The sequence below is a fragment of the Bemisia tabaci genome, chromosome 7, assembly GCF_918797505.1.
Source record: "Bemisia tabaci chromosome 7, PGI_BMITA_v3".
Classification (NCBI taxonomy): Eukaryota; Metazoa; Arthropoda; class Insecta; order Hemiptera; family Aleyrodidae; genus Bemisia; species Bemisia tabaci.
Window position 1 is genome coordinate 8,862,117 of NC_092799.1, and position 27,343 is coordinate 8,889,459.

Sequence of the window (27,343 nt, forward strand, 5' to 3'; positions counted from 1 at the left end):
TTTTGAGCCAATTTGTGAAGGAAATAACTCTTCTTTTTGTTCTAGCTATAGTTTGCAACAGGCCAATTTTCGTAAAACGGCGCGCGTTTTTGTTTCATGGCAAAAGAGGGGAAAAACTGCGCGATTTTTTCTTATTTCCTTTCTAGACTTAATAGAAGTGCACGCGCATAATTTTGTCACTTTCGCAAGCTACCCTCTTTGCTAATTTCTTTTTACCGCAGTTTTTAGGGACCATTCGAAAAAAAGCGAAAGAAATTATGAAGTTTTCGCAAAATGCACTGATACAAAAGTTTCTTTATGGCTACGGATAAATAATGATGAAATCAGACCGCCCCCAAAAATACGCTGAACCTCGGGTTTCAGCCATGAAGCCCCGAATGCCTCCACGTGGCAAAACCGTGGCCTCGGTATGACGAATGACTGAAACTTGGGCGCGGAATACTTAATTAATTCGGAATGATTGGGAGTATCCGAGCTTCGCCCCGAATTAATTCTTGGATCAACTTTTATTATGAATACAGTCGAGGGCGAGGAGGAACTGCTGTTCCGAATCCGGAGAAAGTTCTCGAAACGGGAGAGGAGCGAAAGGTGAGATGCCTGAATTATGACTGTGTGGACTCGAAAGTTGCGAAAACAACGCTACCTTTTCTGCGCGGCAAAGTTTTAATTACTCTTTTGGCGTGCTCTCAGCCCTGGATGTGACTCCGAGGATACGCAGGCTCCCCGGAATCATTGTTTGAAATGTAATTAAAGGCAAGTTCGTGTACGTGCAATCTAACTTCCTCGACTTTTCAACTTCTTTGACGAGGAGAGCTTTCCATTCATAACAGTTCGGACATCGACGCCGGGGCGCGCTCTCATATCGTCGCCCATCCGACGTGAAGACGTATCTTAATTTCGACGTGAACCTTGTTTTACATATAAATCCATGAGTTCTAGGGCTCATCACGGAAAAAAACTTCGTGCGTGGGACCCGAAGTTTAGGTCATATGGATCTCTGAAGTTTTTGGATCTAGCATCTGAACACTTAAGGTCTAGCTGCCGAAGTTCAGGTCTGAAATCTGAAACTTCAGTTCTTACATCTGAAGTAGTTCAGTTCTTACATCTGAAATACTTCAGATGTGAGAACCGAAGTTTTTCGGATAAGAAAACTGAAGTACTTCAGATGTAAGAATTGAAGTTTCAGATGTGTGTTCTGAACCTTGACAACTAGACCTTAAGTGTTCAGATGCTCAATCTGAAAACTTCAGAGATCCATATGACCTAAACTTACGGGTTACTTAACCTAAACGGGTCCCACGCACGAGGTTTTTTCTCCGTGAGGAGATAGACCCTTGCGCCGTAAAGCGACGATATTGACGGAAGTTAGCGGGTGGATCACACAGGCAGACTTCTGCACTGTTAGACATCTCGGAGTGCATTTCAGCCTGCTGGCCGATTATTGAAATTGATAGACAAAGCTATAGACAAAGAAGACAAAAGAGTTATGGAGGGATCCTATTGGTGGAGGCGGGTGGTTGCAATGGACAAAGAACGCAGGCGATAGACTAACTATAACGGTAACCCACGAGAGACCCGACAGTTAGTCCATCATTTACCGCCCTCAGTCTATAAGAATCACCCATTCCAACCAATAGGATTGCTTTATACTCCTTATGTCTTCTTTGTCTATAGATTTGTCTATCAATTTCAATAATCGGCCCGCAGAAGTATATATCGTCGTTTCCCAATCGAAAGAACGTATCTCCACTCCAAGGTTGAAAAATCTGTGGGCAAAATGCGCCTTTGCGAACTTTAACTAGAGCAAAGCGCGGCTGTTTTCTGTAGCAAATGCTTCAAAAGTCACGATGAGCGCATCGGAAAAGTATCAAATACACTCCTAACTTCACAATCTGCGTAAGAAATATTCATTTTTTAAGATTTCCGCTTCAAAGACGATACTATAGCACAGGTGAACATTTCGTAGGAGAGTCGTTCCATCCAACCCTTGCGCAATACGTCGCCAAGCAATATGTATACAACATGACCTACGGGAACCCGAAAAAGTACACAAGACGAGACGGGATTTTATCAACCGACATGTTTACATTTACATTTTCCTTACGTTGATAAAGAGAATTGTGCTTAATTACGCTTTGCGTACGGAAAGGTCAGCCATGTTGAATATTGTGTAGCATTCTAGTGAGCAGGAGTTGGATGGAACGCGAATCCTCTCACGAAATGTTCACCTGTGCCGTTGTACCGTTTTTGAAGCAAGAATCTTGAGAAATCGCATACATCTTACGCAAATTGTGAAGTTGGGAGTATATTTTAGACTTTCCCTATGCGCTCATCGTACGATAGTTTTCGAGCCGCGTTTTGCAAAAAATACCTCTTCTTTCAGCTCTGCAGCCCGATCGTTGAAACTATGTCAGCCAAGACATAGCCCAATCTTAACCATGGAATAAATCGCAATTCGATGTCTTATCGGGCTGCTTTAAACTTTCAATAATCGGCCCGCTGGCTGAAGTTCGCAACAGGCCCATTTTTATGCTTTAGCTAGAAATTAGAGTTCCGAATCACGAATTACAGTCAAAATAACCCTATTTTCACGAACAACCCCGAAGACAGTACTACATACTACGCTGCAACGTCGCTGATTGCCGGTCCGTCCATCTCATTTCGTCACCACCTGGCGCCCTCGTTCGAAAAACGATGGATCCTTCCTACATTCCCGCCTTTCCCCCATCCACCACCCAGCTCGTTCATTGGAATTTTTCTATTGTATTAACTCATCGCGCCGCACGGTGGATTAAGTTGAGAGAAGAGGTTGGACATAATTTTTTTTACGAAAACCGCATTTTGATTTTGTTAAATTTAAATTTTTAGGGGGTGCTTCTAACAAAAAATTGTACGAGAAAACCAATGAAATCACCGTTTCAAAACCTCTCTATTTTGATTAATATAGTGTCTGAGTCATAAGCTTTTACTGCCGTGATAGCGGAGAGAGCCTTAAGTGCAAAATTTTCGAAATAGTTTTCTTCAAAATTCGTCTAAACTCTTTTAGATGAAATTATCGAGACGGCTAAAACAGCAAAATTCATCCTAATTTAATGGAAACGAGACGTATGAAAAAGCCGTAAGTGCCCAAAAAAGGACAATGCTGCAGCAAAAATCCTGATTGGACACGTATTATTATTTTTAGCTGATCCACAAGAGTAAAGCAACAAAACACGATCCTGTTACCAGCGCAACTGGCCCATTGTCGTGAAGTGCAACTAAAAAGATTAATTCTCATTTTAAAAATTTAAAATAAACATTTTTAAGTCAGCAACGCTGTAGCGGGGAGAAAGTGTTTCGGGTGTTTGAAACTTTTAGATGTATCCTTTCATACGCCAAGGAACACAATATAAATGTTTGAAATCCATCCAACCAAAAAAAGGGGTGCAGGGAGTTTTCCTCCGCTCGCTCTCTCAAATTTGACTATTAAAAACTTTAAAAGGATTTTATTTGCCAGGAGCTCAATAAAATATTTCAATTTTTAGCTAGAATGTTAGTGGAAGTACCCTACTACAAGGTCTTGAAGGTCCCATCAACAGATATTTATATCTTCTTTAACTGTGTTCAAGCACACTGAGGGAGTTGTAAAACTGAGCTGCAAGAACGCAGCGAAGCGCCTTCAATTTCGCTTGATACCGCAAGCTTCACCGCGGAGTTAGTTTAGTTGCTTAACCCAACCGAACCTAACTTGGCTTGATATTTCGCACCGGATTGATTCTGTGACCGGCGCAACTGACCCTTTCTGCCGTGATAGCAAAGAGAGCCGTAAGTGCAAAATTTTCAAAATCGAGTTTTCTTCAAAATTCGTCTAAACTCTTCTAGATGAAATTACTGAGACAGCTAAAACAGCAAAATTCATCCTAATTTAATGAAAACGAGACGTATGAAAATGCCCTAAGTGCACAAAAAATGACATAGTTTTTTTTCAAGACAGCCGTAGGTGCATGAGAGCCGATGAAAACAGTGCTTTCAAGGGGAATGCCGCCCTCATCTGCCGATTTCTAACCTAAAAATGTGTTTGTTGTGTGTCCAACACGCTACCACAAAAGCACGCAGAAGATAGCACGTACTGCTGTCTTGCCAAATACTAACGTAACATGAAACTGAATTTTACTTTTTTCATGTACTTTAAAATAAAATCGGTCGAGTTTTAATCCTGCTCCAAATGATTTCTAACAGTCTATCGAATGATTGGTTGCAATTTGACAAAGAACGGAGGCTACTTTCAATAAAATGTTCCACTCAGAAGCTTCTAGGCCCATGTCCTCAAAACTCCATTTTTGCACTTACTGTTCTCTTCGCTATCACGGCAGTTTGAGTCTCCACATGTGGACGTATTTATGCGAAAAGGAGATATGCGGAAGTGGAAAGATGGGGTGTGCTCGTTAGTGGTCGGGCCATAAGAATGAATGGGGAATATAAAGCGCCAGTGACGTCAGCGGTGAGTGCGGTGACGGTTTCGGGATCGGGATCGCCGTCCGGCGTCTTTAACTCATGAGCCCTGTCCACAACGCTCTCTTGCCATGCCCGCGGCTCATGAGTTAGCGTATTTTGGCGCTTAGCTCCTTTTGATTTATTGTCAAATCCCGCTTTTCAATGGACCACTAGACAAGGTACGAATTTAAGCGATCTGGTACATGTTTCTTAACCAGAATTTCACGTAGAAAACGATCCTCACAACGAAAATCACTGAAACCAACTCCTAACGAAGATATTAACGTTTTTATTTCACATTGGTTACAAGGAATTTGAACTGCCCGTTCACAAGAAACTCAAAGCTGTACGTGAGTCAAATCGCCCACTACAACGATTTCAGCAAGCTTCTCAATGGAACAATGCTCATTTCCCACCATGTGTTGTTCAAACTATTAGCAATTTGCTATAGCTGAGCCAAAGCGTCAAGATTGAGGTTGCCAGATTTTCATATCGCACAGACTGTCATGATAAACGTTTAGCGCGCGATATGAATCACGTAGAGCATTGAGTTTTCATGAGCGGGTGGTTTGAATTGACGCATCAAGAATCATTGAATATCTTCGTCAGGAGTTAATTTCGGTAATTTTCGTTGTGTGCATCGTGTTTTACGTAAAATTTCGGTTAAGAAACATGTATCAGAATGCTGAAATTTGTACCTTATCTAGTGGTCTATTTTCTCAAAAGGAGCTATATCCACTTTTACATTGTTTCTTATGACCCAACTAACGAGCACACCCCATCTTTCCACTTGCACATATCTCCTTTTAGCATAAATACGTCCATTTCGTCCGACTTCTCCTACTGACTTGTTCCCGTGTGCGCCGGCGAGCGTGTGCGAATCGATCTATTCTGCACAGTTTTTGCCGGCCAAGAGGCGACACGTGATTGATAAATATACCGGCGGATGCCCCCGTCGCCGTCGTGTCTCCGCGAAAATTAATTAGCCCCCTCGCTGCGTTGCCGATTTTCCAGGTTTTCGACGAATTTTGCAACGGTGAAAAGCGGCCTTGAACGCGGAACTGCATTCTGGGGCCGTTTGGAAAATACGTAGCGCTTAAGGGAAGTCTGCATCTGCGTTACGGATGCGTTAGAGAGAGGTGTTCAGCAGGCTGATTGTTGAAATTTGTAGACGAAGCAATAGACAAAGAAGACATGAGGGATATGGAGGGATCCTATTGGTGGAAACGGGTGGTTGCAATGGACAAAGGACGTAGGTGATAAACTAACTAACGGCAACCCACGAGAGACCCGATAATTAGTCCATTATTTTCTCCCTTAGTCTATAAGAGCCACCCGTTTCCACCAATAGGATCACTTATTACTCTCTATGTCTTCTTTGTCAATCGCTTTGTCTATCAATTTCAAAAATCAGTCCGCTGGGAGGAGGAAAAGGGAGAGAAAGAAGGAAAACGTGGTAAGGAATGGATTCTGACGCGGTGAGTCACGCTGTAAAATTTTACCGAAAATTGCTTTTGTCATAAAATTAACCCCTGCGACATAAAAGTATGTGCAAAATTGTTAGGTACTAAAAAAAAATTAAAAAAATAGAACAATGAATTTTGATATGTCCGGTAATATAGTGTCTATGCGGCTTATACTACTGTGCTAAGGAAGAACGCCGTACGAACATTCGAGAGTTGCCAAATGTACTTCAATAAAACATTTGTTTTTGAGGAAAGATATGAATATTTTTCCTTGAAATTTTCAGGAACCATAGGTTAAATTGCGATCAATATTATCTGAAAAATTGGAAGAAAATATTCATGAGCTTACCAGGAAATTCATGTTTTATCAATCGAAGTTTGGCAACGCCTGAAGGTTCATACGGCTTTTTTCCTTTGCACGGCAGTATAGCTGAAATGGCGTTTGTGCCACTTTTTCCTGAACGTAAATGATACACAGTGGACGGAATCAATAGGAGAGGTCAGACAAAACTTGGAGACTTTAAAAGCTTGTCACTCCGTGTATACACAACTATGACGTTCTAGAAGTGCTGTCATTGGTTTCCTCGTGAATTTTGGTTATAGAAGCACCCCTAAACATTTAAAATGTGACGAAATAAATAGAAAAATTTGCAGTTTTAGTCAAGAATTTCATGGCCGACCTCTCTAGTTGACTAGATCCACCGTGCGACGTATAGTTCACATCGTGATCAAAAGTCATTTTCACGCTAATTTCACAGTCGTTCCATGAACGGCTTCTTTCCTTGAGGAGGCTCAATGTGTCACATATTGTGATGAAGGGAGGTTTGAAGAGGGCTTGAACAGAGCATACAAAATCATTTCTGTCCTAAAGACGACAACTTAAAGTCGACTTTCTTTAAAAGAAATTGCCTTCATAGGCATTGTACTTTTCCTTATGCCAAATGCACACGCTGAAAGTTTAAGCCTTTGGTGCGTTGCTGAATCGTGCTCAGAAATTCGCGGGAATCGTGCAATTTCCAGCAATCGCTGATGATCGGAGAAGTAGCAGGTATCAGTTTGTCAGAACTATTAATATTATTTGATGATAGATGGATTAAAAAGTCTTGGACATCCAAGGGTTAAGGAACGACTATGAACCTCGTCCTAAAGAAAAAAGCAGTTTAAGGAACGACTAAGATATTCCGCCCTGAGGAACGACTGGACCACTTTTTCAGTAACACTGAAAAAAAATTCTCGGCGTTTTTACCAAGGTCCGTTGGTACCTTTACCATCTCACTTCTTTACCAATTATTGGTAATTTTACCAAGACAGACTGGTAAGCTTACCTAATAATCGGTATTTTTACTGTTTTTTTTCAGGTAAGAATACCACTTTTAGTGGTAATAAATTCCCGGTAACTTTGCCATTTAACTCGGTAATTCTATCACAGTCGATAAGAAATATTGGCGTTTTTACCAAGGTCCAGTAAAATTACCGAGAAAGTTCAATAATTTTACCGAGATTTCTCGGTAAAAGTACCAATTCCATAAATGGTAATTTTACCGAGAAAAAACTGGGATCAAATAAAACCCTGAATTCTTGGTAATTTTACCCTTTTCTCAGTAAATACACCGAATTTTTTTTTTTTTTCAGTGAAGGAACTAACATTTCTGGCTCACTTGGACTGCATTTTGCAAAAAGGAACCAAAAGCATTCCAATGTCGCTAAGATAGTGCAACTTTGTTTGCCTTGTTAATATACACAGATTATCTTAAATAATTGTATCTTTACTCCCAATAAACTATAACTTAAAGACGAAAATTACCTTTGAAATTTAATTGTTTGCATAATTTCAGTAATTTTATTGAATGAATATTAGATGCACAATCTTAGCAACATTGGAATGCTCTTGGTTCCTTTTCGCAAAATGCAATCCACTTAAGAAACGACGTATATGCCATAAGTTTCCCGATGCAGATGGGGGCTTCCACGGATGTGTGACATATTTTAGTTCCTCATTGCAAAATAAAGTCCAACTATGAATGAAGCCTCCTTACTTGGTGGAGATTCGGCAACCCCTGACGTGCATTCCACGTCTCCGTTGCCGGAGGGTGAATGACAAGGAAGTCACGGGGGTGGCTTGTTTTTGCGGCGCGCCCTCTTCCTTTCCCCCATCTCGCAGTTCGAACCCCGAAGATAGTCCGGCAGGACCCCTCAGGGTAAAAACAGCTTACTCCCGTCTTTTTTATCCGGGACCCGGGATGACGTCATATCGCGGTTAGACGCCAGGCCGTTGACAAATCACCAGATCCGTGATGACACCAGGCAGACAAAAAGTCCGTGGATTTTTTTTTCTTGGCTCGTTTTTTACTCGCAGCGCGTGGTTGACCACGTGATGGGCCATTAAGCGAGGTTAACCGCTTAGCCATTCGGACCGCGTTGAGCAGAAAGGTACTAAGCCACATCAGCTATTGCGGAATTTGATTTTTTTGTTTTGGATTCCTTTGAAAATTTTAAGTACGTGCTATGCAGAGAATTCACCGAAATTTTCACAAAAATCCGCACGACCATTTTCATGTGGAAAATTGAATTGCCCGAGAAAATGTGGCAATAGCTAGTGTGGCTTGGTTCCTTTCTGCGTAACACGGTCCATATAATGCGACATCTAAGACAGGGGTACACAGCAATGCCCCGCAGATTGGCTTTGAAACAATTTTATTTCATTCCTGCGGGGGATTGCAAAAATTTCGTTTCATTGCCCCGCACTATAAGTTTTATTGCAATGTCCCGCATCTTGTGGAGCGTTGAAATACCAGTTTGTTTCATGGGGCAATAATCTGCGGGGGATTGACACGTAATCCTAAGACAGAATTAACACGGTCACACTCCTGTAAAATTTGGATTAATCGAGTCAATTATGCAACCTTAAAATGGAAATAGTTGCTTCGTTTAGGAAACGACGGATTCCACAGCAGCTCGTATAAAATAAAGGAAACAAGTTGGCCACACATGCAAATTATTTTTACGAAAAACCAAATGAAGACACAAAACCATTTAAGAGGAAAATTTCAGCGGAGCTTTCAAAACCACGCGAAATTTAAACGAGGAAGCATTATTGTTGCTGTGCTTAATTTCCCACTCTATCTTCTGGTCCATTTTCGCCCGTAAGTCAAATTTCGCGCCCGTTTTACGTTTCAACCGCCCGCGCCGTCCATAATTCACGCGGCACTGCTGCATAAGAGCCCTGCCGTGTACCTCGAAAAACACGCGCCGACATAAGGACTCACATTGGAGATACGCGGTTTTGCACCGGCCGTTAAAACTCGCGTCGCGGATATAAAATATAGCCGAAGCAAATCAAATTTGTCCGCCGGTAAACACCCCCGCTCGACACGCGGCGTTGTCGGTTCTCCTTGGCGTTAACGTAACGCTGAAAAACCTCGGAATTCTGAATGATGCAACATGTAAGTTGCGCGGTTTTAACGCGACTGCCTGGGATGATGAAATGAACGGATTTTAGATACGCGTGTACGTATAACTCACGAGCCCTAGAATGTGAGTATCTTAATGGGGTTTGTGGCTCATTGAAAAAATAGAGATGCGGGGTTTCAGCATGAACCGGTTGGAATTGGATAACGTCGCTCGGAAATTGCCGCGGAATTGGGTTGCGCGGGACCGGGACCTCGGCAATTATCGAACATAAAATTATGCTAAGAACTGTGTTTGCGCTAAATTAATGTCGTTAACGAGCCCTTGGAAGGCGGGCGGGAACGATAAATTTGAGACCCGCAACACAGGGTCCTTTTGGCCCCTCCCAGTTAATTCGGGGGTCTCGGCGTACCGCGCGGTAATGCTCCTTTGCGGTTGGCAACATTGGGTTAGAGTACCTTTATAGGAAGAGTATGGAAAGCTGGAAAATTTGGAGGTTGGGTTTGATCAGGTCATGTAGCTCTTGGGGCCCAAAAGGAGAGCCAACCTATGAACTCGAATTATCCAGTGGTGCGAATTTTCACATTTCAACAATTTACACTGATCAAAAATTATAAAAGCACGTTTCAAACTTTGCTTTCGCTTACATTTTCTCAGTTTCAAATTTTTAATCCTTAAAGACGCTTGTTTTTAATGCGTTGTCGGCCATGTTGAGTGATCTTCCAAATGCGTAGGTTGGCAGTGACACTTTTTTAGTGATTTTCGTTTATGAAGTTGTAGCCTTTTTGGGCCCTGAGAATTATATAAATCGAGTCGTCTACACTCTCCCCATAAAGGTACTCTACATTGGGTTTTCTCTATTTAAATCTGGGTTAAAAAAATCGATTTTGAGCGCTTGGCCGCACCGAGAATCGATTCACCACCATAGGTTTAAATGCAGAGAAAACACTCCAGCCATTACTTACTAGATCCGCCTATGTCCTTCGCTGGAAGAAATTAGTGCTCCTGACTACCAAAGTAGTGAATAGTAGTAATTTTTCGTATGAGATCTAGCGTTAATGCTGCCATGCTAAGGAAAAACGCCGTATGAACATTCGAGTGTTGCCAAATTTCCCTCGATAAAATGTTCATTTTTGAGGAAAGTTATGAATCTTTTTCCTGTAAATTTTCAGAATCTTTAGTAAAATTGTGAACTAAATTATCTGAAAAATTGGGAGGAGAATATTCATAAATTTATGAGGAAATTCGCGTTTTGTGAAAGGAAATTAGGAAACGCCTGAAGGTTCATACGGCGTTTTTCCTTAGCATGACAGAATGGTGGCAATAGCCAATACCAGTGATATTTTCACCATTAAAAGGACGTTCGTGAATGAATATTGCAGTTAGGCTAATTTCGGTTTAGGTACATTTAATTTGTCATTAAAAAGGTCTGATTCAGAAGAGAAAATGAGCCACAATGCGTTTGTAAAGTTTTTGTGAGAGTGAGGGATTTTTAATCCAACAAACCGTTCAGTACCAAAGCGTAAATAATCGATTATCGATATTTCTTCATTTGAAGCTATGGTAAAGAAACGATTGTTCGTACACCCTGTTAGTCGATACTTTTCTATACGTTGAAATATCAGATCAATCAATTCATCGCAGACCACACCACGCCACTGAACCAACCACTTCAAGGTGTTTTCGCGAACAGCATGAATGCGTAGAGCTGAGGTAAAAGTATTTTTACCCAAGATGAGTCTCCGATATTTCAGTCGGAAGCCACGAAATATTTCCTTGCATCAACTATTTTGATAAGGGCATTCGTAAACTCTCTAGCCGAGTCTTCATTTGAGTTTAAAAGTTTCTCGTAGCAAGAAAGTGCGGTCGAAAATGGCCTGTCGAGAAACGCTTCATTCTGCAGGAATTTAAGGAAAATCCCCGTCTTCAAACGAGAGTACAGAAAGAATCCTCTTTAAGATTGTCTGTGAGCTATGAAAAGAAAAGTTTAGAGCACTAGGAGAGGATGAGATAGTTAGAGAAAGCCACTTGATTGATTCTCACGAAAATAGAGAATGTATTTGCAGGGTTGACTCATTTTTCTCGTTTAGAAAATTGATATCACCAGGAAAGCGCATAGGTTTTGGTTTATTACCATTTATAGCCAAGCTTGGATGCTTTCATCATCATTACTATACGGAGTGCAGAAAGTTTTATGCCTTCGCATTTTTTAAGGTTGCCTTCACATTGCTGTCCACATAAAACTTGCGCCGGTTGCCTTCACTGATTCCTCCGCATACACTGGAAAAAAAACACATTGTATGTAAAGTCCAGACTCTTGAAAACATTGACAAGAAAAAATACTCCTGATTCAATCAGATTTTTGCTTAAATCAAAAGGAAATCCGCTCAAATTAAGAGGCTTGGTTCTTGATTTAAGCATAAATCCGATTGAATCAAGAGTATTTTTTCTTGTCGGTGTTTTTAAGAGTCTGGACTCTAGATCCAATGTGTTTTTTTTTCCTGTGTATGATGTTAATTTTTTAGATCTAGTGATTTCTAGACTTTTTGAAAATGAAATCAGATTTTTGCTTTTTAATCAAAAGGAAATCAGCTCAAATTAAGAGGCTTGGTTCTTGATTTAAGCAAAAATCCGATCGAATCAAGAGTATTTTTTCTTGTCGATGTTTTAAAGAGTCTGGACTCTAGATACAATGTGTTTTTTTTCCAGTGTAAGAGAGCACCTTACACAGTTTCCTACCCAAAAAGCTATGTGCTTAGCTGGTCCATTGCCCATCGTTTTGTCTATCCATTTCAAGAATCAGTCCGCTGAAGCGTGACCAGAAAAAACGGCGTAAGAGAAGTGAACTCACCGATCGGAGCCCGACGAGATCACTGGTGGTAAAAACCAGGAGTCCGCCATGGATCCTCCTGAAGAACTCGAGGACGTCCGGAGACGGGGGAGGGTAAGGAATATTGCTATTGGATACGGGGGCGGTGCTGCTCGCGTTGGTCGCCGGGGCACGGACGGGGACGGCGTCGGCGGGTTGCCTACCCCGGTGGTCGAAGGCGAGGCGGAGGTGCGGCTGGGGGGAGTCGGCCAAGAGGTCCAGGAGCAGGATCGAGGCTGGGAGCGCCCCCCGCCGGGCCAGGGATTTGAAGAGCCGCTGGGACAGGGCCTCCCCGAACGGCATGCAGAGGATCACACCTGCAACACAGAAAAACACAACATGAACTTTCCAAGTCGACAATCTTTTTCGCTGAGAAACCGTTAGGGAATCCACTAAAATAGAGCGGCCAAATAGCACACGGAAAAAATTAAATTGCTGATTTAACAATTCAATTGCTAAAAAAAGTGACTGCAATGTTTCAACGTAGATTTTACAACGAACAAATCGAAGGTGTAAGTCGGCAATCACATAACTCGATTTGCGACGTCGCAGACTTCCTGTCACACTTTATTTTTTAAACGGAAACCTTCTCAACGGCTATTCTTTAAAACTCCAGTGATTTTTCTTCTCTATGAGAAGAAAATTCTGCAAAAACTTCAAGGAATCATGTCAATTTGTTCTCTAAAAAAATAACATAGAGGCGGGGATTTTCAGACACCGCAAACGAGTTATGTGATTGCCGACTTACACCGTCGAAATGCTACTTTAACCACTATTGTAAGCTAATTCAACCACGGGGGTGGTTAAAATAGCATTTTTGTGTTGTGAAATCTACGTTGAAACATTGCAGTCACTTTGATAGCATTTGAATTGTTGAATCAACAATTTAATTTTTTCCGTGCAGTACTTCAGGGGTGCAGAAAGTGCTCGATTGGCCAATTGACGGCCGATCGCGAGGCGAATGTGAAGGCACGTGAAAGGGGTAAAAAATGTGAAAGTACCTGAAAAAACGGGAAAACATTTGAAAGCAGAAGACTAAGCGCACAGCTTTTTGGATAGGAAACTGTGTAACGCGCTCTCCTATGCGAAAGTAATAGTTAAGCGCGTCTTATGTGGGCAGCACTGTGAAGGCACCCTCAATAAATGCGAAGGCTGCTTCTAAAAATCTGAAGGCGAAAAACCTTCTGCACCCCTGCAGTACTTTTACAGTACATTTTCAGTAATTTCCAACATATTCGGTGCTTCCTCAACAGAAAAATTCAGTACTTCTACAGTGCTTTTCCAGTTATTCCCAAGGAATTCAGTACTTCCGCGACAAAAAAAAAAAAAATCAGTATTTTTTCAGTACCTCCATTTGAGGAAATTTGAAAAATTTCTAAAAGTTGATATCCCCGCCCGAATTGCGACAGTAATGACGTATAGCCAAAAAATTTCATTAGTTGCTCGAAGATTAACTGGTTGCATAATCGCGATCTTGCAGGCAAATACTACTCTAATCAACGCGCAAGGGACTGCATACTTTTTACGCACTTCCGGCTTCCGAATGAATTTCATCTCAAAATAAATAAAACGCATTCAATTGGAGCTTGAATTTATTTTGAAAGATGAGCCAGCATTAAAAAATAAGCAACATGTTTTGACGCTTTCTTTGATGCTAAAAATAAATACTTTACAATATTAAAGATTTTACATTTATGGCCGCCTCCGAGAAAAATGTCGCTCTGGGTTTAGCTGTTTATTCCTAAGTTTACACAAGACAATCGTAATTTCTAGTGACCATTCCAAAATTAGAAACCTCTGCTCGGAGAGTTGAGCGCTCTGACGTAGATGTACAACCAAACAACTCAGTTCAATATTTACCCTATTGTTTGAGACCATCGCCTTTTTAATTCCTCCGAAAATTGAAAAAGTAAGGCGACCATTCAATTCGACTCTTTTATCCCGCTTTGTGTAAACATAGCTCGGAGGCCAGTAAAAAAAACGAGGAAAATTAGGCGAGGCCAAACTCGTCTCCTCGTTGACAAAAGAGCTCAAACACATTTTGACGCGACCTTGGTGGTTCGTATACCTCCGTACTTTTTAGGGCTCGCGTGGAAACGTAATTACGTCTTTTTGAAACTAAGGCGAGGAATTCAAGCTCGGGGATCGGAGAGACGGCACGCTTCATTAAATCCTTCCCGTCAGGCTGCAGACTTGAAATTCGTCGCTTGGCTGACATAAGGGCGTAACTACACATTGTGATAAGCCCGGAAAAGCATTGGATTGTATGGAGGATAGAGCTCATTGCCGAATGTAGTTACGCCCTTAGGTCAGGCAGCAGAGTTGAAATTGCTCGAAATTAATTGAGGTTCTCAGTCACCAACTCGAGAAGTTCTGACACCGCGTCGATTTTTAAAACGCGGCCTGGGCACAATTTTTCATCGCGGCCTAGCGAACTGTCAAACTTACAACGGAAATTCGACTATTTTAGCTTTGGGTTCCGAAAAAAGATGTATTTATTAATTTCACCTGACAACAGCTTTTAATGAATCGCCGTGTTTATTGGAAAACTGACGGTAATACATACTCTCCGCACGGGATGTTTGACGATGATGAATTAAGAAATAGGCACGGGGGAAAAAATTCTTGCTTACCCGAACCGACAAGTTCAGAGGGGGCTTTTCGATACAGAGCACCTGGCCCCTGGTGGTGCGAACCAAGATTTAGTTTAATAATGTACTTTACACAGTTACACTTTCACGTTTACAATGTCACACTTAATCTTCAAAGTCGCAACCGATTTTCAATTTTGAAAAAGTTCTATAGCATGGATCGAGTTTTCAGAATCTTTGGGTAAAATCGTGAACTAAATTATCTGAAAAATTGGGAGGAATTCATAAATTTACCAGGAAATCCGCGTTTTGCGAAAGGAAATTTGGCAACGCCTGACGGTTCATACGGCGTTTTTCCTTAGAATGGCAGAATGGTGGCAATAGCCAATAACAGTGATATTTTTACCATTAAAAGGGCGTACGTGAATGAATTGGGCGTATTTCTATCAAACGGAACTAGGCGCCAATTTGAGGAATTTAGAATCCCGGATAGCGCGTTCTGTCAAACGGACCTAAGCGGCATGGAAAAGCATTGCGAGTATAGAACGGAATAAACCGGACGTCCGATTTCGCCGCCAATCCAAGCCCCCCTCTACCTTCCTCACCCTAGGTCCTTCCGCTTAGGTCCGTTTGATAGAAATAGGTCCAATTGCAGTTAGGCTAATTTCGGTTTAGGTAAAGAGCCGTATGCAAAAACGACATTTTTCGCCCCCCCACTAAAACTTATTCAAACTTCGTTTATCAGTTACTAATACTGGAGCGCTTCTTTCCCCAAATTTTCAGACCCCCAAAAAATTTTGGGGAGGCGCTAGGGGGGGTGGAAGTCAAAACCTGTGACCCTCGATATCTTTCAAACGAAACAAGATATTGAGGCCCGGTTTGGACGAAAAATCGTCTAAAATTGCATACTTTAAGATTCTAAGGGTCAAAATCCCAAAATTAAATTTTTAACTTAACTTATGTGCTTTTTTTCAGTTTTTGAGGAAAAACAATTTCTTTTAAACAGATTAAACTGAAATTTCACATTTTTTGATTTGAACCAAAACCAGTTTTTTAAATTGTTCGTCTTTTTCCGCATCCAACGAGTGGTCGTGTAAGCTGGGGAACCGAACGGTTCCGGAGTTATGATCGATTGAAGTTTCCGCTCAACGCGCGCCGACCGATTTTCGCGCGCAAAAAAGTCGGATTTGACTGTTATTAAATCAGATTTAATGTTCAAACTGAGCAAAATGCATTATTAGGGACCCTTGAGGGTCGCTGAGTCTAGAAATTACAGATACTTCCAAAAAATTCACGTTTTTAAAATTACAGCTCCGTAGCGCTATTTTAGAGGCCCACTGAGCGCCGACCGGCCGCTCAGTGGTCCTGTACGGAGCTGTAATTTTAAAAACGTGAATTTTTTGGAAGTATCTGTAATTTCTAGACTCAGCGACCCTCAAGGGTCCCTAATAATGCATTTTGCTCAGTTTGAACATTAAATCTGATTTAATAACAGTCAAATCCGACTTTTTTGCGCGCGAAAATCGGTCGGCGCGCGTTGAGCGGAAACTTCAATCGATCATAACTCCGGAACCGTTCGGTTCCCCAGCCTATACGACCACTCGTTAGATGCGGAAAAAGACGAACAATTTAAAAAACTGGTTTTGGTTCAAATCAAAAAATGTGAAATTTCAGTTTAATCTGTTTAAAAGAAATTGTTTTTCCTCAAAAACTGAAAAAAAGCACATAAGTTAAGTTAAAAATTTAATTTTGGGATTTTGACCCTTAGAATCTTAAAGTATGCAATTTTAGACGATTTTTCGTCCAAACCGGGCCTCAATATCTTGTTTCGTTTGAAAGATATCGAGGGTCACAGGTTTTGACTTCCACCCCCCCTAGCGCCTCCCCAAAATTTTTTGGGGGTCTGAAAATTTGGGGAAAGAAGCGCTCCAGTATTAGTAACTGATAAACGAAGTTTGAATAAGTTTTAGTGGGGGGGCGAAAAATGTCGTTTTTGCATACGGCTCAATTTAATTTGTCATTGAAAAGGTCTGACTCAGAAGAGAAAATGAGCCACAAGGCGTTTGTGAAGTTTTTGTGAGAGTGAGGGAGTTTTAATCCAACAAACCGTTCAGTGCCAAAGCGTAAATGATCGATTATCGATATTTCCCCATTTGAAGCTATAGTAAAGACACGATTTTTCGTACACACTGGATCTAGAGTCCAGACTCTGAAACACATCGACAAGAAAACGTATTCTTGATTCAATCAGAATCTAGCTTAAATCAAGAACCAAGCCTCTTAATTTAAGCTGATTTTGTTTTGATTCGAGCAAAAATCCGATTGAATCAAGAGTATTTTTACTTGTCAATGTTTTCAAGAGTCTGGACTCTAGAACCCAATGTGTTTTTTTTCCAGTGCACCCTGTTTGTCGATCCTTTTCTATAGGTTGAAGCAGCAGAAGAAAAAAATCTATTAGAATTGAATCCAATGAATCGACAAACTAGACGGAGACTTGGCGGCGAGGTACGTTGAACTTTCCCCTCTAATTAAAATCACCGGCTGAGCTTGCCGATGCCGGGCGATTAGTTAAACAGCTTGTCGCGCGACGTTACAAAAGCGCGGGGGAATCGGCGCGGTTTTCTCTCTCCCCGCGCCCTTGGTGTCCACTCCGTCTCATTTCTTCTTCTTCTTCTTCTTCTTCTTCTTCTTCTTCTTCTTCTTCTTCTTCGGCTTCTTCTTCGTCTTCTGTCTCGGAGACCAGTTGAACTCCTTTTCGAGTATTGATTGAGCACGTCTCACTCCATAGAAGATTAGTCCGGGCCCGAGTCAGCGACGAGTCGTATGACTCCCGGCTCGGAGGTGGAAATTTGCAACTTCCCCATTTTAATTGGCGAGGGTTGTTCATATTCTAGAGGGTGCTGTGTTGTTACGTTGGCATTCTATTAATGGGCCTCTTTGCGAACATCAGATAGAGCAAAAGAAGGAGTTGTTTCATGTAGAATATGGCTCGAAAATCAGGATAAGCCCATCGGAAGAGTCTGAGATTCACTCAAAAATTCACAATCTACGTGAAGTCTAGACACACGATCAAAATCCCGAACCAATTACCATCAAAACGTCGGGAGTCATCAGTCTTAAAATCATTACTTCGCTTCATTTTAAATTGAAAACTTGGGAGAAAATAATGAATGGTCGGCCTCCTGATGTGTGGAGGTATAGCACTTGTTCTGTGGTCGGGAGACCCCGAGTTCGATTCCCGGCCTGGTGACCCGAGTTTGATGGTCGCAAACAACGGTTACCTGGGGCTGGCTTGATTAGGGATGGAAAGAGGGTGGGGCTCTAGGGACTATAAAGCGCAGGATCACTCTCGTGGGATTTGAAGAGTGTAAAAAAAAAAAAAAATTGACGGTCTGTCCAATTTTGATCAAAGACAACTGTTGAATGGTTATCATCAGTCACCAACCGGTCTTCTTTGATCAGATATCGTTCGGAATTTGATCGCGTATCAAGATCTTAGGAAATGAGTGTTTTTTTTCAGCTTTCCGCTTCAAAAACTATACTACGGCATAGGTGAACAGGGGGGTGAACTCTGGTGAACATTTCGTGTAAGAGGGGTCGCTCTATCCAACCACACTGGTATGCCACGCAATATAGGTTAGGTATAACAAAGCTGACACTTTCTCGCGCAAATCGTACGGATGCACCGAGGTCTTCATCAACTCAAGGAAAATGTAAATATAAACACGCCGATTGATAAAATCTCATTTCGTAACGTGGCTTGCATTTTGCAAAAAGGAACCAGAAGAATTGCAGTGATGCTAAGATTGTGCATTTTCGTCCTTTGCAAAGAAATTACTGAAAGCATGAAAAAATATGAAATTCACATAGTAATTTTTGCCTTAAATTTACTGTTTTTAGCGAGTAAAATAGACACTGTCAATGGATAATCAGGTTTTTCTTCCAAGACAAAAGAAGTTGCTCAATCTTAGCAACATTTAGTGGCGTGGCGTCCATAGGTTCGCAGTGTTCGCCGAGCACCCTAAAATATTTTGAAACAATTAATAAATTATGGCTAAGAATGTGGGAAGTAATACAGAATACAGAATAGTAGATCGCAAATAAGTATCGGGCGCGGGCGCTTGGCTTCCGACAGCGCCATACGGCGCTGCGGAGAGAGATAATCCTGTGACGCGTGGTCCGCACCGGCTACCGAACCTGGATGATCTGCGTTCGGTGAGGAGAGAGAACCTGGGTGCAATGATGAAGGGGCAAATGGTTCACGAGAGAGGAGAGGCACCGGCGCGCGGCGCAGAGCGGAGCGTGAGCATTGGGTTCGGAGACGAGTGCGGACCGCGCTCGCGGAGGGAACACAGCAGAGAGAAAAGGGAGGGGAAAAGAACGGGAGAGGAGAGCCGCTCATCAGTCCAGCTGTTTCCTATAGCAGTGGTCCGCAGGGGTTTGCGAACCGCCGAATTCCCTCTATGCCGCGATTCGCCCTCCGCCTCCCCCCTGCGCCTGCGGGCCGCATCTCCCAGTTTCCCAGTCTCCCTCTCCCACCTTCCTCTGCAGGTGCGTGTTGCGAAAATACGTTATCATTTAACAAAATAAATTACAGGAAAACGATCGGTAAAAAGAACAAAATTTCAATGACAATTTACCCGCACAATTTTCACTAGAAAGGGTTAAAATCGTGTTCTTGCGGCTTCATTTTTTAAAAAGTTTCCGGGGGAGGCCCCCCGAACCCCCCTTTAAGGAAGGGGAGTGAACCTTTCTGACCCCCCCCCCCCCCCAAAGTTAACACTCCTACCGAACGCCTACCGGATATTGTCACGCCACGCCACTGGCAACATTGTAATGCTCCTGGTTCCTTTTTGCAAAATGCAATCCACGTGTGTTTTGGCAAGATGGCGTCAGCCATTATAATATTGCGTATAGCATCCTAGTGCGTGAGGGTTGGATGGAACGACTGATCTTACAAAATGTTCACCTGGGGCGTTGTATCGTTTCTGATGAGGGAAGCCTAAAAAACGCATGTTTCTCACGCAGATTGTGAAGTTAGTCCGAAAGATAAAGAAAGCGAACAGCACAAAATTAATATCATATCAAGTGTACTGTGGTAGTTGGGGGGAAAATGTGAATTTTTGCAAAATTCAGAGGGATTCATAAATCAAGTCACAGTGTTGTCTGTTAATTTACGCAGGTCTTTGAAAAATCCGGAGAAGCTGTAGTGCATTTGCAGGGGTACACGAGTCTATCTTGTTCACGGGTCGAACTATTGTCCTGAGAGCGGTGAAATGTCCGCTCGGAACTTGACAGCAACGTTTTCATCCCGAGAGTCGGACGCGAGACTCCTGAGCTCTTCACTATTCCTACTCAACCCCCCCTCCCTCCTTCCCATTCGACCCTTCACGCACTCAGCCATCCAATTCACTTCGGCATACAGTGGGACGAGCCACTTCCGATGTAGACGGACGTGAAATTTTCGACTAAAACTGCAAAGGAAGGGTATCGATAAAGGCCATAATTGGACTGCATTTTGCACTTTGGAACTATCAATTCTGGCTCGTCTGAAAAAACACTTGTATGCATAGGGGAACTAATGCTGCCGTGATAGCGAAGAGAGCCGTAAGTGCAACATTTTCGAAATCGAGTTTTCTTCAAAATTCGTCTCAACTCTTTTAGATGAAATTACTGAGACAGCTAAAACAGCAAAATTCATTCTACTTTAATGAAAACGAGACGTATGAGAAAGACGTAAGTGCACAAAAAATGACATAGTTTTTTTCAAGACAGCCGCAGGTGCATGAGAGCCAATGAAACAGTGCTTTCCAGTAAAGTGCCGCCCTCTTCTGCCAATTTCTAACCGGAAAATGTGTTTGTTCTGCGTCCATAAGCAACCACAAAAGCATGCAGAAGATATCATGCGCTATCATGATATATGGCTGTCTTGCCTAACAATAACCTAGCATGAAAATGAAAAATACCCTTTTTATGAAATGGAAATAAAATCGGTCGATTTTTAATCATCCATACGATTTCTAGGAGTCTTCTAGACGATTAGTGGCAATTTGACAAAGAATGGAGGCTTCTTTCAATAAAATGTTTCGGTCAGAGGCTTCTGAGCCCGTTTTCTCAGAACTTCATTTTTGCACTTACGGCTCTCTTCGCTATCACGGCAGAATGGCACATACTATTTTAAACCGGGCTATAATTTATAGTTCCTGATTCCAAAATGTAGTCCATATGTGGACCCACCCTGGCTGAACGGGTCACTTGCGCCGGTCACAAACTCAATCCGGTGCGAAATATCAAGCCTAGTTACGTTCGGTTGGGTTAAGCAACTAAAATAACTCCGGGGTAAAGCTGGCGGTATTAAGCGAAATTGAAGGCGCTTCGCTGCTTCCTTGCAGCTCAGTTTTACAACTCCCTCAGTGTGCTTGAACACATTTAAAGAAAATATAAATATCTGTTGATGGGACCTTCGAGGCCTTGTAGTAGGGTACTTCCTCTAAAATTCTAGCTAAAAATTAACATATTTTATTGAGCTCCTGGAAAATAAAATCCCTTTAAAGTTTTTAATAGTCTTTGAGAGAGCGAGCGGAGGAAAACTCCCAGCACCTCTTTGCTTGGTTGGATGGAATTCAAACATTTATATTGTGTTCCTTGGCATATGAAATGACACTTCTAAAAGTTTCAAAAACCCAGAACACTTTCTCCCCGCTACAGCGTTGCTGACTTGAAAATGTTTATCTTAAATTGTAAAAATAAGAATTTATCTTTTGAGTTGCATTTTACGGCAATGGGCTAGTTGCGCTGGTAATATGATCGTGTTTTGTTGCTTTATTCTTGTGGATTAGCTAAAGATAATAAGTGTCCAAACAGCAACTTGCTACGTTCAATATTAACCGAGGTATCGCCCTTTGAAAAGTCGGGGTTTTGGCGTCATCCATCGCGGTTGTCAAATCTTTGGTTTCCTCCTCCTTTCTTTCATCAGTTGATATGACGCGCTGGTCATTTAACATAAAACTCGGATGAAAGCAAGGTGGAAGAAACCAAATGTTTCACAATCGTGGTGAATGATGCCAAAACCCCGACTTTTCAAAGGGCGATACCTTGGTTAATATTGAACGTAGCAAGTTGCTGTTTGGACACTTATTATTTTTAGCTAATCCACAAGAATAAAGCAACAAAACACGATCATATTACCAGCGCAACTAGCCCATTGCCGTAAAATGCAACTCAAAAGATAAATTCTTATTTTTACAATTTAAGATAAACATTTTCAAGTCAGCAACGCTGTAGCGGGGAGAAAGTGTTCTGGGTTTTTGAAACTTTTAGAAGTGTCATTTCATATGCCAAGGAACACAATATAAATGTTTGAATTCCATCCAACCAAGCAAAGAGGTGCTGGGAGTTTTCCTCCGCTCGCTCTCTCAAAGACTATTAAAAACTTTAAAGGGATTTTATTTTCCAGGAGCTCAATAAAATATGTTAATTTTTAGCCAGAATGTTAGAGGAAGTACCCTACTACAAGGTCTTGAAGGTCCCATCAACAGATATTTATATTTTCTTTAAATTTGCTCAAGCACACTGAGGGAGTTGTGAAACTGAGCTGCAAGGACGTAGCGAAACGCCTTCAATTTTGCTTGATACCGCAAGCCTCACCGCGGAGTTAGTTTAGTTGCTTAACCCAACCGAACCTAACTTCGCTTGATATTCCGCACCGAAGAACGCCAAAACCCCGACTTTTCAAAGGGCGATACCTCGGTTAATATTGAACGTAGCAAGTTGCTGTTTGGACACGTATTATTAATTTTAGCTGATCCACAAGAATAAAGCGATAAGGGAGGAGGGTCAAGTGAAGCGTTACGTAACAGATCTAAACCGATGGAAAAAAAAGTTAAAAAAAAAAACATGCAAAAAATTGAAAATTTCCCGAATGAATCTTTTCGACGCGTGACCCAGCCGACGTAACACGTGCTGCACTTTCTCACCCAATCGCGCCCTCTTATATCCCCACTCCATAGCTTTTTAAAATGGTCAGGCCAGCGTTACATGATTCGAAATGGGGGTGTCGGGCTGCGTTACGGGTGCGTTACAAGGGAGGAGGTAGGTTCCGACAAAAAAATCGGAAGAGGTGCGTTACGTAAGACTTGAACCGCCCCTAAAACACGATCCGTGTAACGAAAATATCCATTCTGATATGAGCCCTGTGATCCATAAGAGTACATGCATGACAGAGCTCACGTTACAATGAGAGTAATTCATTTTCATTTAAATACGTCCAAATGGACGCATTTCTGTCAAACGGAACTATGTGCATTATGACGTGAGCCCTGTTATGCGTATATCCTTATAGGTCTTCAGGCTCATGTCTTAATGCACATAGCTCCGTTTGATAGAAATACGGTCAAATCATGTCTGATCTCCCCGATTATCTCGTTCCACTGTGCGGCATCGCAACGGTGAGTGTTCGGGTCCATTGTCGCTGCGGCCGCGTTTTCCGGGCCCCTTCTTAAATGGCTTTTTAATTTGGTAAGTCCTGCTGAACTCCCGCGTAAAACCACGTATCCACCCCCTGTTTCCCTATCGAAACTACGCGGTTGCTGCATTAGAAACTCGTTCCGGGGAATCGGAGGGAATTAACATTTCTGATTTTCTCCGCCGCTGCAATTGAATGAGTGAGCTAATGGAGGGCTTTCGGTGGAAGCGAGGGGGTTGTTTGTGGGTTAAGTGGGTCGTTCCCGCGCTCAATCCGAATCCACAAAAGGACATAACTGCACTACCGTATGAGTTCTGAAAAGTGTGGAGCTATGAGTTACAAAAGTGTTCATTTCAGAATGGGTTTACGCCCTTTTGACGACGGAACAACAATGCGAGTCCATATTCCGTCGCTCCTCCGACGCGAGAGCGTATCTTGATTTTTGCGTGAACCCTGTTCTTCATATAAATCCATGCTTCCTGAGGCTCACGTGGAAATCGAGTTACGTCCTTGCGTCAGAGGAGGGGCGATTTTTGAAAAGGACAATCGATGTTTCTCGGGTTGGCCCTGGAATGCTTTTATATTAACGTAATCCACGGCTCATGTGGTGTTCGGCGTGTTTGTGTATTACATTCGAGTTTTTGAAACATCTCCCCACGGGGAGTTTTTCCACTCGGCTGAGCCAACCGACAAAAATAAAATATGACGGAGTGTGTACACTAGTCGTTCGAGCAATTTAAAATGGTAAAAAAAACCATCTCTACACGACCTACTATGGTCTTCGAAATGGGTGAGTAACCAATACATCTGGTAATCTAGGTGTGCCTGAGCGGTTTCGAAAAAATACATGTTAAATAATGGAACACTAGACAAGGTACGAATTTAAGCAATCTGATACATGTTCCTTAGCCAGAATTTCACGTAGAACACGATTCGCGCAACGAAAATGACTGAAACCAACTCCTAACGAGGATATTAACGTTTTTATTTCACATTGGTTGCGAGGAATTTGAACTGCCCGCTCACAAGTAACTCAAAGCTCTACGTGAGTCAAATCGCGCACTACAACGATTTCAGCAAGCTTCTCAATCGAGCAATGTTCATTTCCCACCATGTGTTGTTCAGACTATAAGCAATTTGCTATAGCTGAGCCAAAGCGTCAAGATTGAGGTTGCCAGATTTTTATATCGCAGAGACTGTCATAAAGTTTAGCGCGCGATGTGAATCACGTAGAGCATTGAGTTTTCATGAGCGGTTGTTTGAATTCACGCATCAAGAATCATTAAATATCTTCGTAAGGAGATAATGGCGATAATTTTTGTTGTGCGCATCGTGTTCTACGTGAAATTTTAGTTAAAAAACATGTGTCAGAATGCTGAAATTAGTACCTTGTCTGGTGGTCCATTAACGGAAGAGAATTAGTCGATAACAATTTGGTCTAATTTGACCAAAATCACCCTAACTGTAAGTTTCCTCTCATGTTCTATTTTTTGAACAAGGCTGTAAAGCATAATACCTCAGGACGTTCTATGAAAGTCCGATAAATTTTAAAAAATAATTTACTCGTAAAGTCTTAGTCATGATTGCTTAGTTTTCTGGTGGAGGAAGGCTTCCCTACCTCAGATTTCAGTTCTACAAAGCAGTTGAAACAAATCTCAATATTGCCGTGCCTTTGCACCGAATACAAACAGCGACCACAGCGGATGCTCTGATTGCATAATTACAGAAGCAATTAGTGTCAATTAATTTCCTACATTCCCCTTCCTATCCAACCCGGCAGATTGCTCCTGAGGCATAAATTAAACTACCTCTTCAAGGCTTGGAGCCTGCGAGAGTAATAGGCGAGGCTTCATCTGAAATTCAAACTCCCTTTTACCGCTTTTAAAAGTTGTTTGTTGGTGTAGTCCCTGGCAGTGGCAATGCGGAAGTGGAAAATATTAATAAATGCGAGGGAGAAAAAAGTAATAAACTCTGCGGAAATAAGCGCGAAGAGCTAAGCCAACAAAAAGCGATTAATTTTATGGAAAATTCCTTAATACTCTGAGGATTTGAAGGTAGTCTCTCAGATCGGGACACTGTTGCCGCCTTAGCTTCAGCCATTGCCGCGGCGAGAGTGATCGATTATCGATATTTCCCCATTTAAATCTATGGTGAAGAATCGATTATGAAGGTATTCGTTGCGAACACCCTGTTTATCGATCCTTTCCCATAGGTCTAAAGGGCAGATCAACTGATATACCGCAAAGCACGTCACGCTATTGGTTTCAACGGTTTTGATCCTTTTTTACGATCAGCTTTGGCAGAATTGATGCAGGAGATTTATCGCGTGGGTAATCGACTATCGATCTATTAACATTTGAAGCTATGATAAAGAATCGATATACTTTCAGAGGTTTAAATGGCAGGGTGTTCGATTTATCGCAAAGCGCGATACGCCTGTCTTGCGGGGGATTGTTGTGCTTACAGTAGCCGCAAACAATAGGACCTAAATCCTCAATGCATTATCTACTTTGTTCTTATGCCTTTTTCTCTTTTTCTTTTTAACTAGTCCAGAACTCGCAGCTTACTTTTATACACGCAACGCATGCATGCAACCCCTCTCGCAGCAAAAGGATACACTGAAACCTTACATACTGAACATACGCTGTAAATAGCTCCGTCACCCAAAATAATAAAACTACTCGAAGTTCTCTCATTCTATTAGTTATTAGAATTAAAGTCCGGATATTTTTAAAAAAAATGCTCGCAGTGGAAATAAAATTATGGCATAAAAACGTGAGGACACCCATTACATCACAAAAGCATTCGCAGAGAAAGATTTTAAAAACGGTTGAAATGTTATTCTCTTCTTTAAGTAGGAATCCTTCAGCCGAAGGAGAAAAGTTCTCTTTATAAATTAATTTTTAAAAATTCTGTTAGCTGCGAATGAGTTGACGAAAAATTCAATGTTTGGTCTAGCTAAACCACAACAGCCAGAGAGCGTTAAAATTTCCGCTAGAGTAGTGGTTCATTGTTAAAAGTACCAACTTGAGCGAGCTTGAAAGACCGCGGATGTTTACACGATGTAGGCGGGATGAGCGACGGCGCAGAGATGCAACTATTCGTGCTTGAGGTATGTGCAAATTGCATATTGAAAAATTGAAGGCGCTCTACCCAATGGCAAGCGTGTAATAGATGATCAAATAGGTGGATTATTCAGGCAGCTGTTTAAGAAAAAGAAAATAAGAAGAAAATGTTCATCGTGAAATACAGTTAGGCTGATTCTGGTCATGCCGCACAGTGGATCGAGTCAATCAGAGAGGTCGGACATGAAATTTTGGACAAAAACTGCGAATTTTGACGTTTATTTCGTCTCATTTTAAAGTTCAAGAGGTGTTACTTGAAGAAAATTTCTTAAGAAAACCAATGGAGCCACTTTTAGAACCTCAAAGTTTTTTATAAACGGAGTTAATAAGCGCTTAAAGTTTCCAAATTTTGTCCGACCTCTTCCATTGACTCGATCCACCGTGTGCCGTCCAATTCGTGGCGAGATACCCACGTAAAATTTAATCGAGCAATTTAATTTTTTACATGAAAACAGTTGAGCGGATTTTCATGCAACTTTCGGTGAATTTTCTGCATAGTTTGAAACAAATTCCTTAAAACTTCCATACAAATCAGCATAAACGCTCTCTTGTACAAAACATGGACTGCCCAGATAAATTTGGCAATAGCTGATGTGGCTTGGTTCCTTTTAGAGTCCCTTTATACTGAGAGTCAAGACAATGTGAATCCATTTCTGATTGGTTACCGTATTTTAGGCCTCCGCAGAGTTACAAACGGGAATAAAGATTACATTTTCACCGACTGCAAAGATAATAATCTAGAATGGACCGGGGAATAACGGGTTCTGCAAGGAACAAACGGAATGAGAGAGGGAACGGATAAAGGAATTTGAGAATGAACCGATCACAGACTACAAAAAACTATCAATTTTTGTAATCCTTATTCCCGTTTGTGACTCTGTGCGGGGGGGGGGGGGGGTTGTCTTAACTCTCAGTATAAAGGGACTCTAGTTCCTTCCTGCTAAACG

General features: G+C 41.8%; 1 protein-coding gene across 5 annotated transcripts in view; it reads right to left on the reverse strand.

Annotated features, from left to right (window-relative positions):
* LOC109032713 (uncharacterized) overlaps window positions 1-27,343 on the reverse strand; it is a 393,313-nt gene that overhangs the window by 179,778 nt on the left and 186,192 nt on the right. For all 5 annotated transcript variants that reach the window (XR_011900192.1, XM_072302208.1, XM_072302210.1 and 2 more), the window contains one exon: window positions 12,199-12,533. Coding sequence is in view for 4 of the 5 variants with exons in the window: in XM_072302208.1 (XP_072158309.1) it covers window positions 12,199-12,533 (335 nt within the window). In the remaining variant the exon portion in view is untranslated. The remainder of the gene's footprint in view (window positions 1-12,198; window positions 12,534-27,343) is intronic.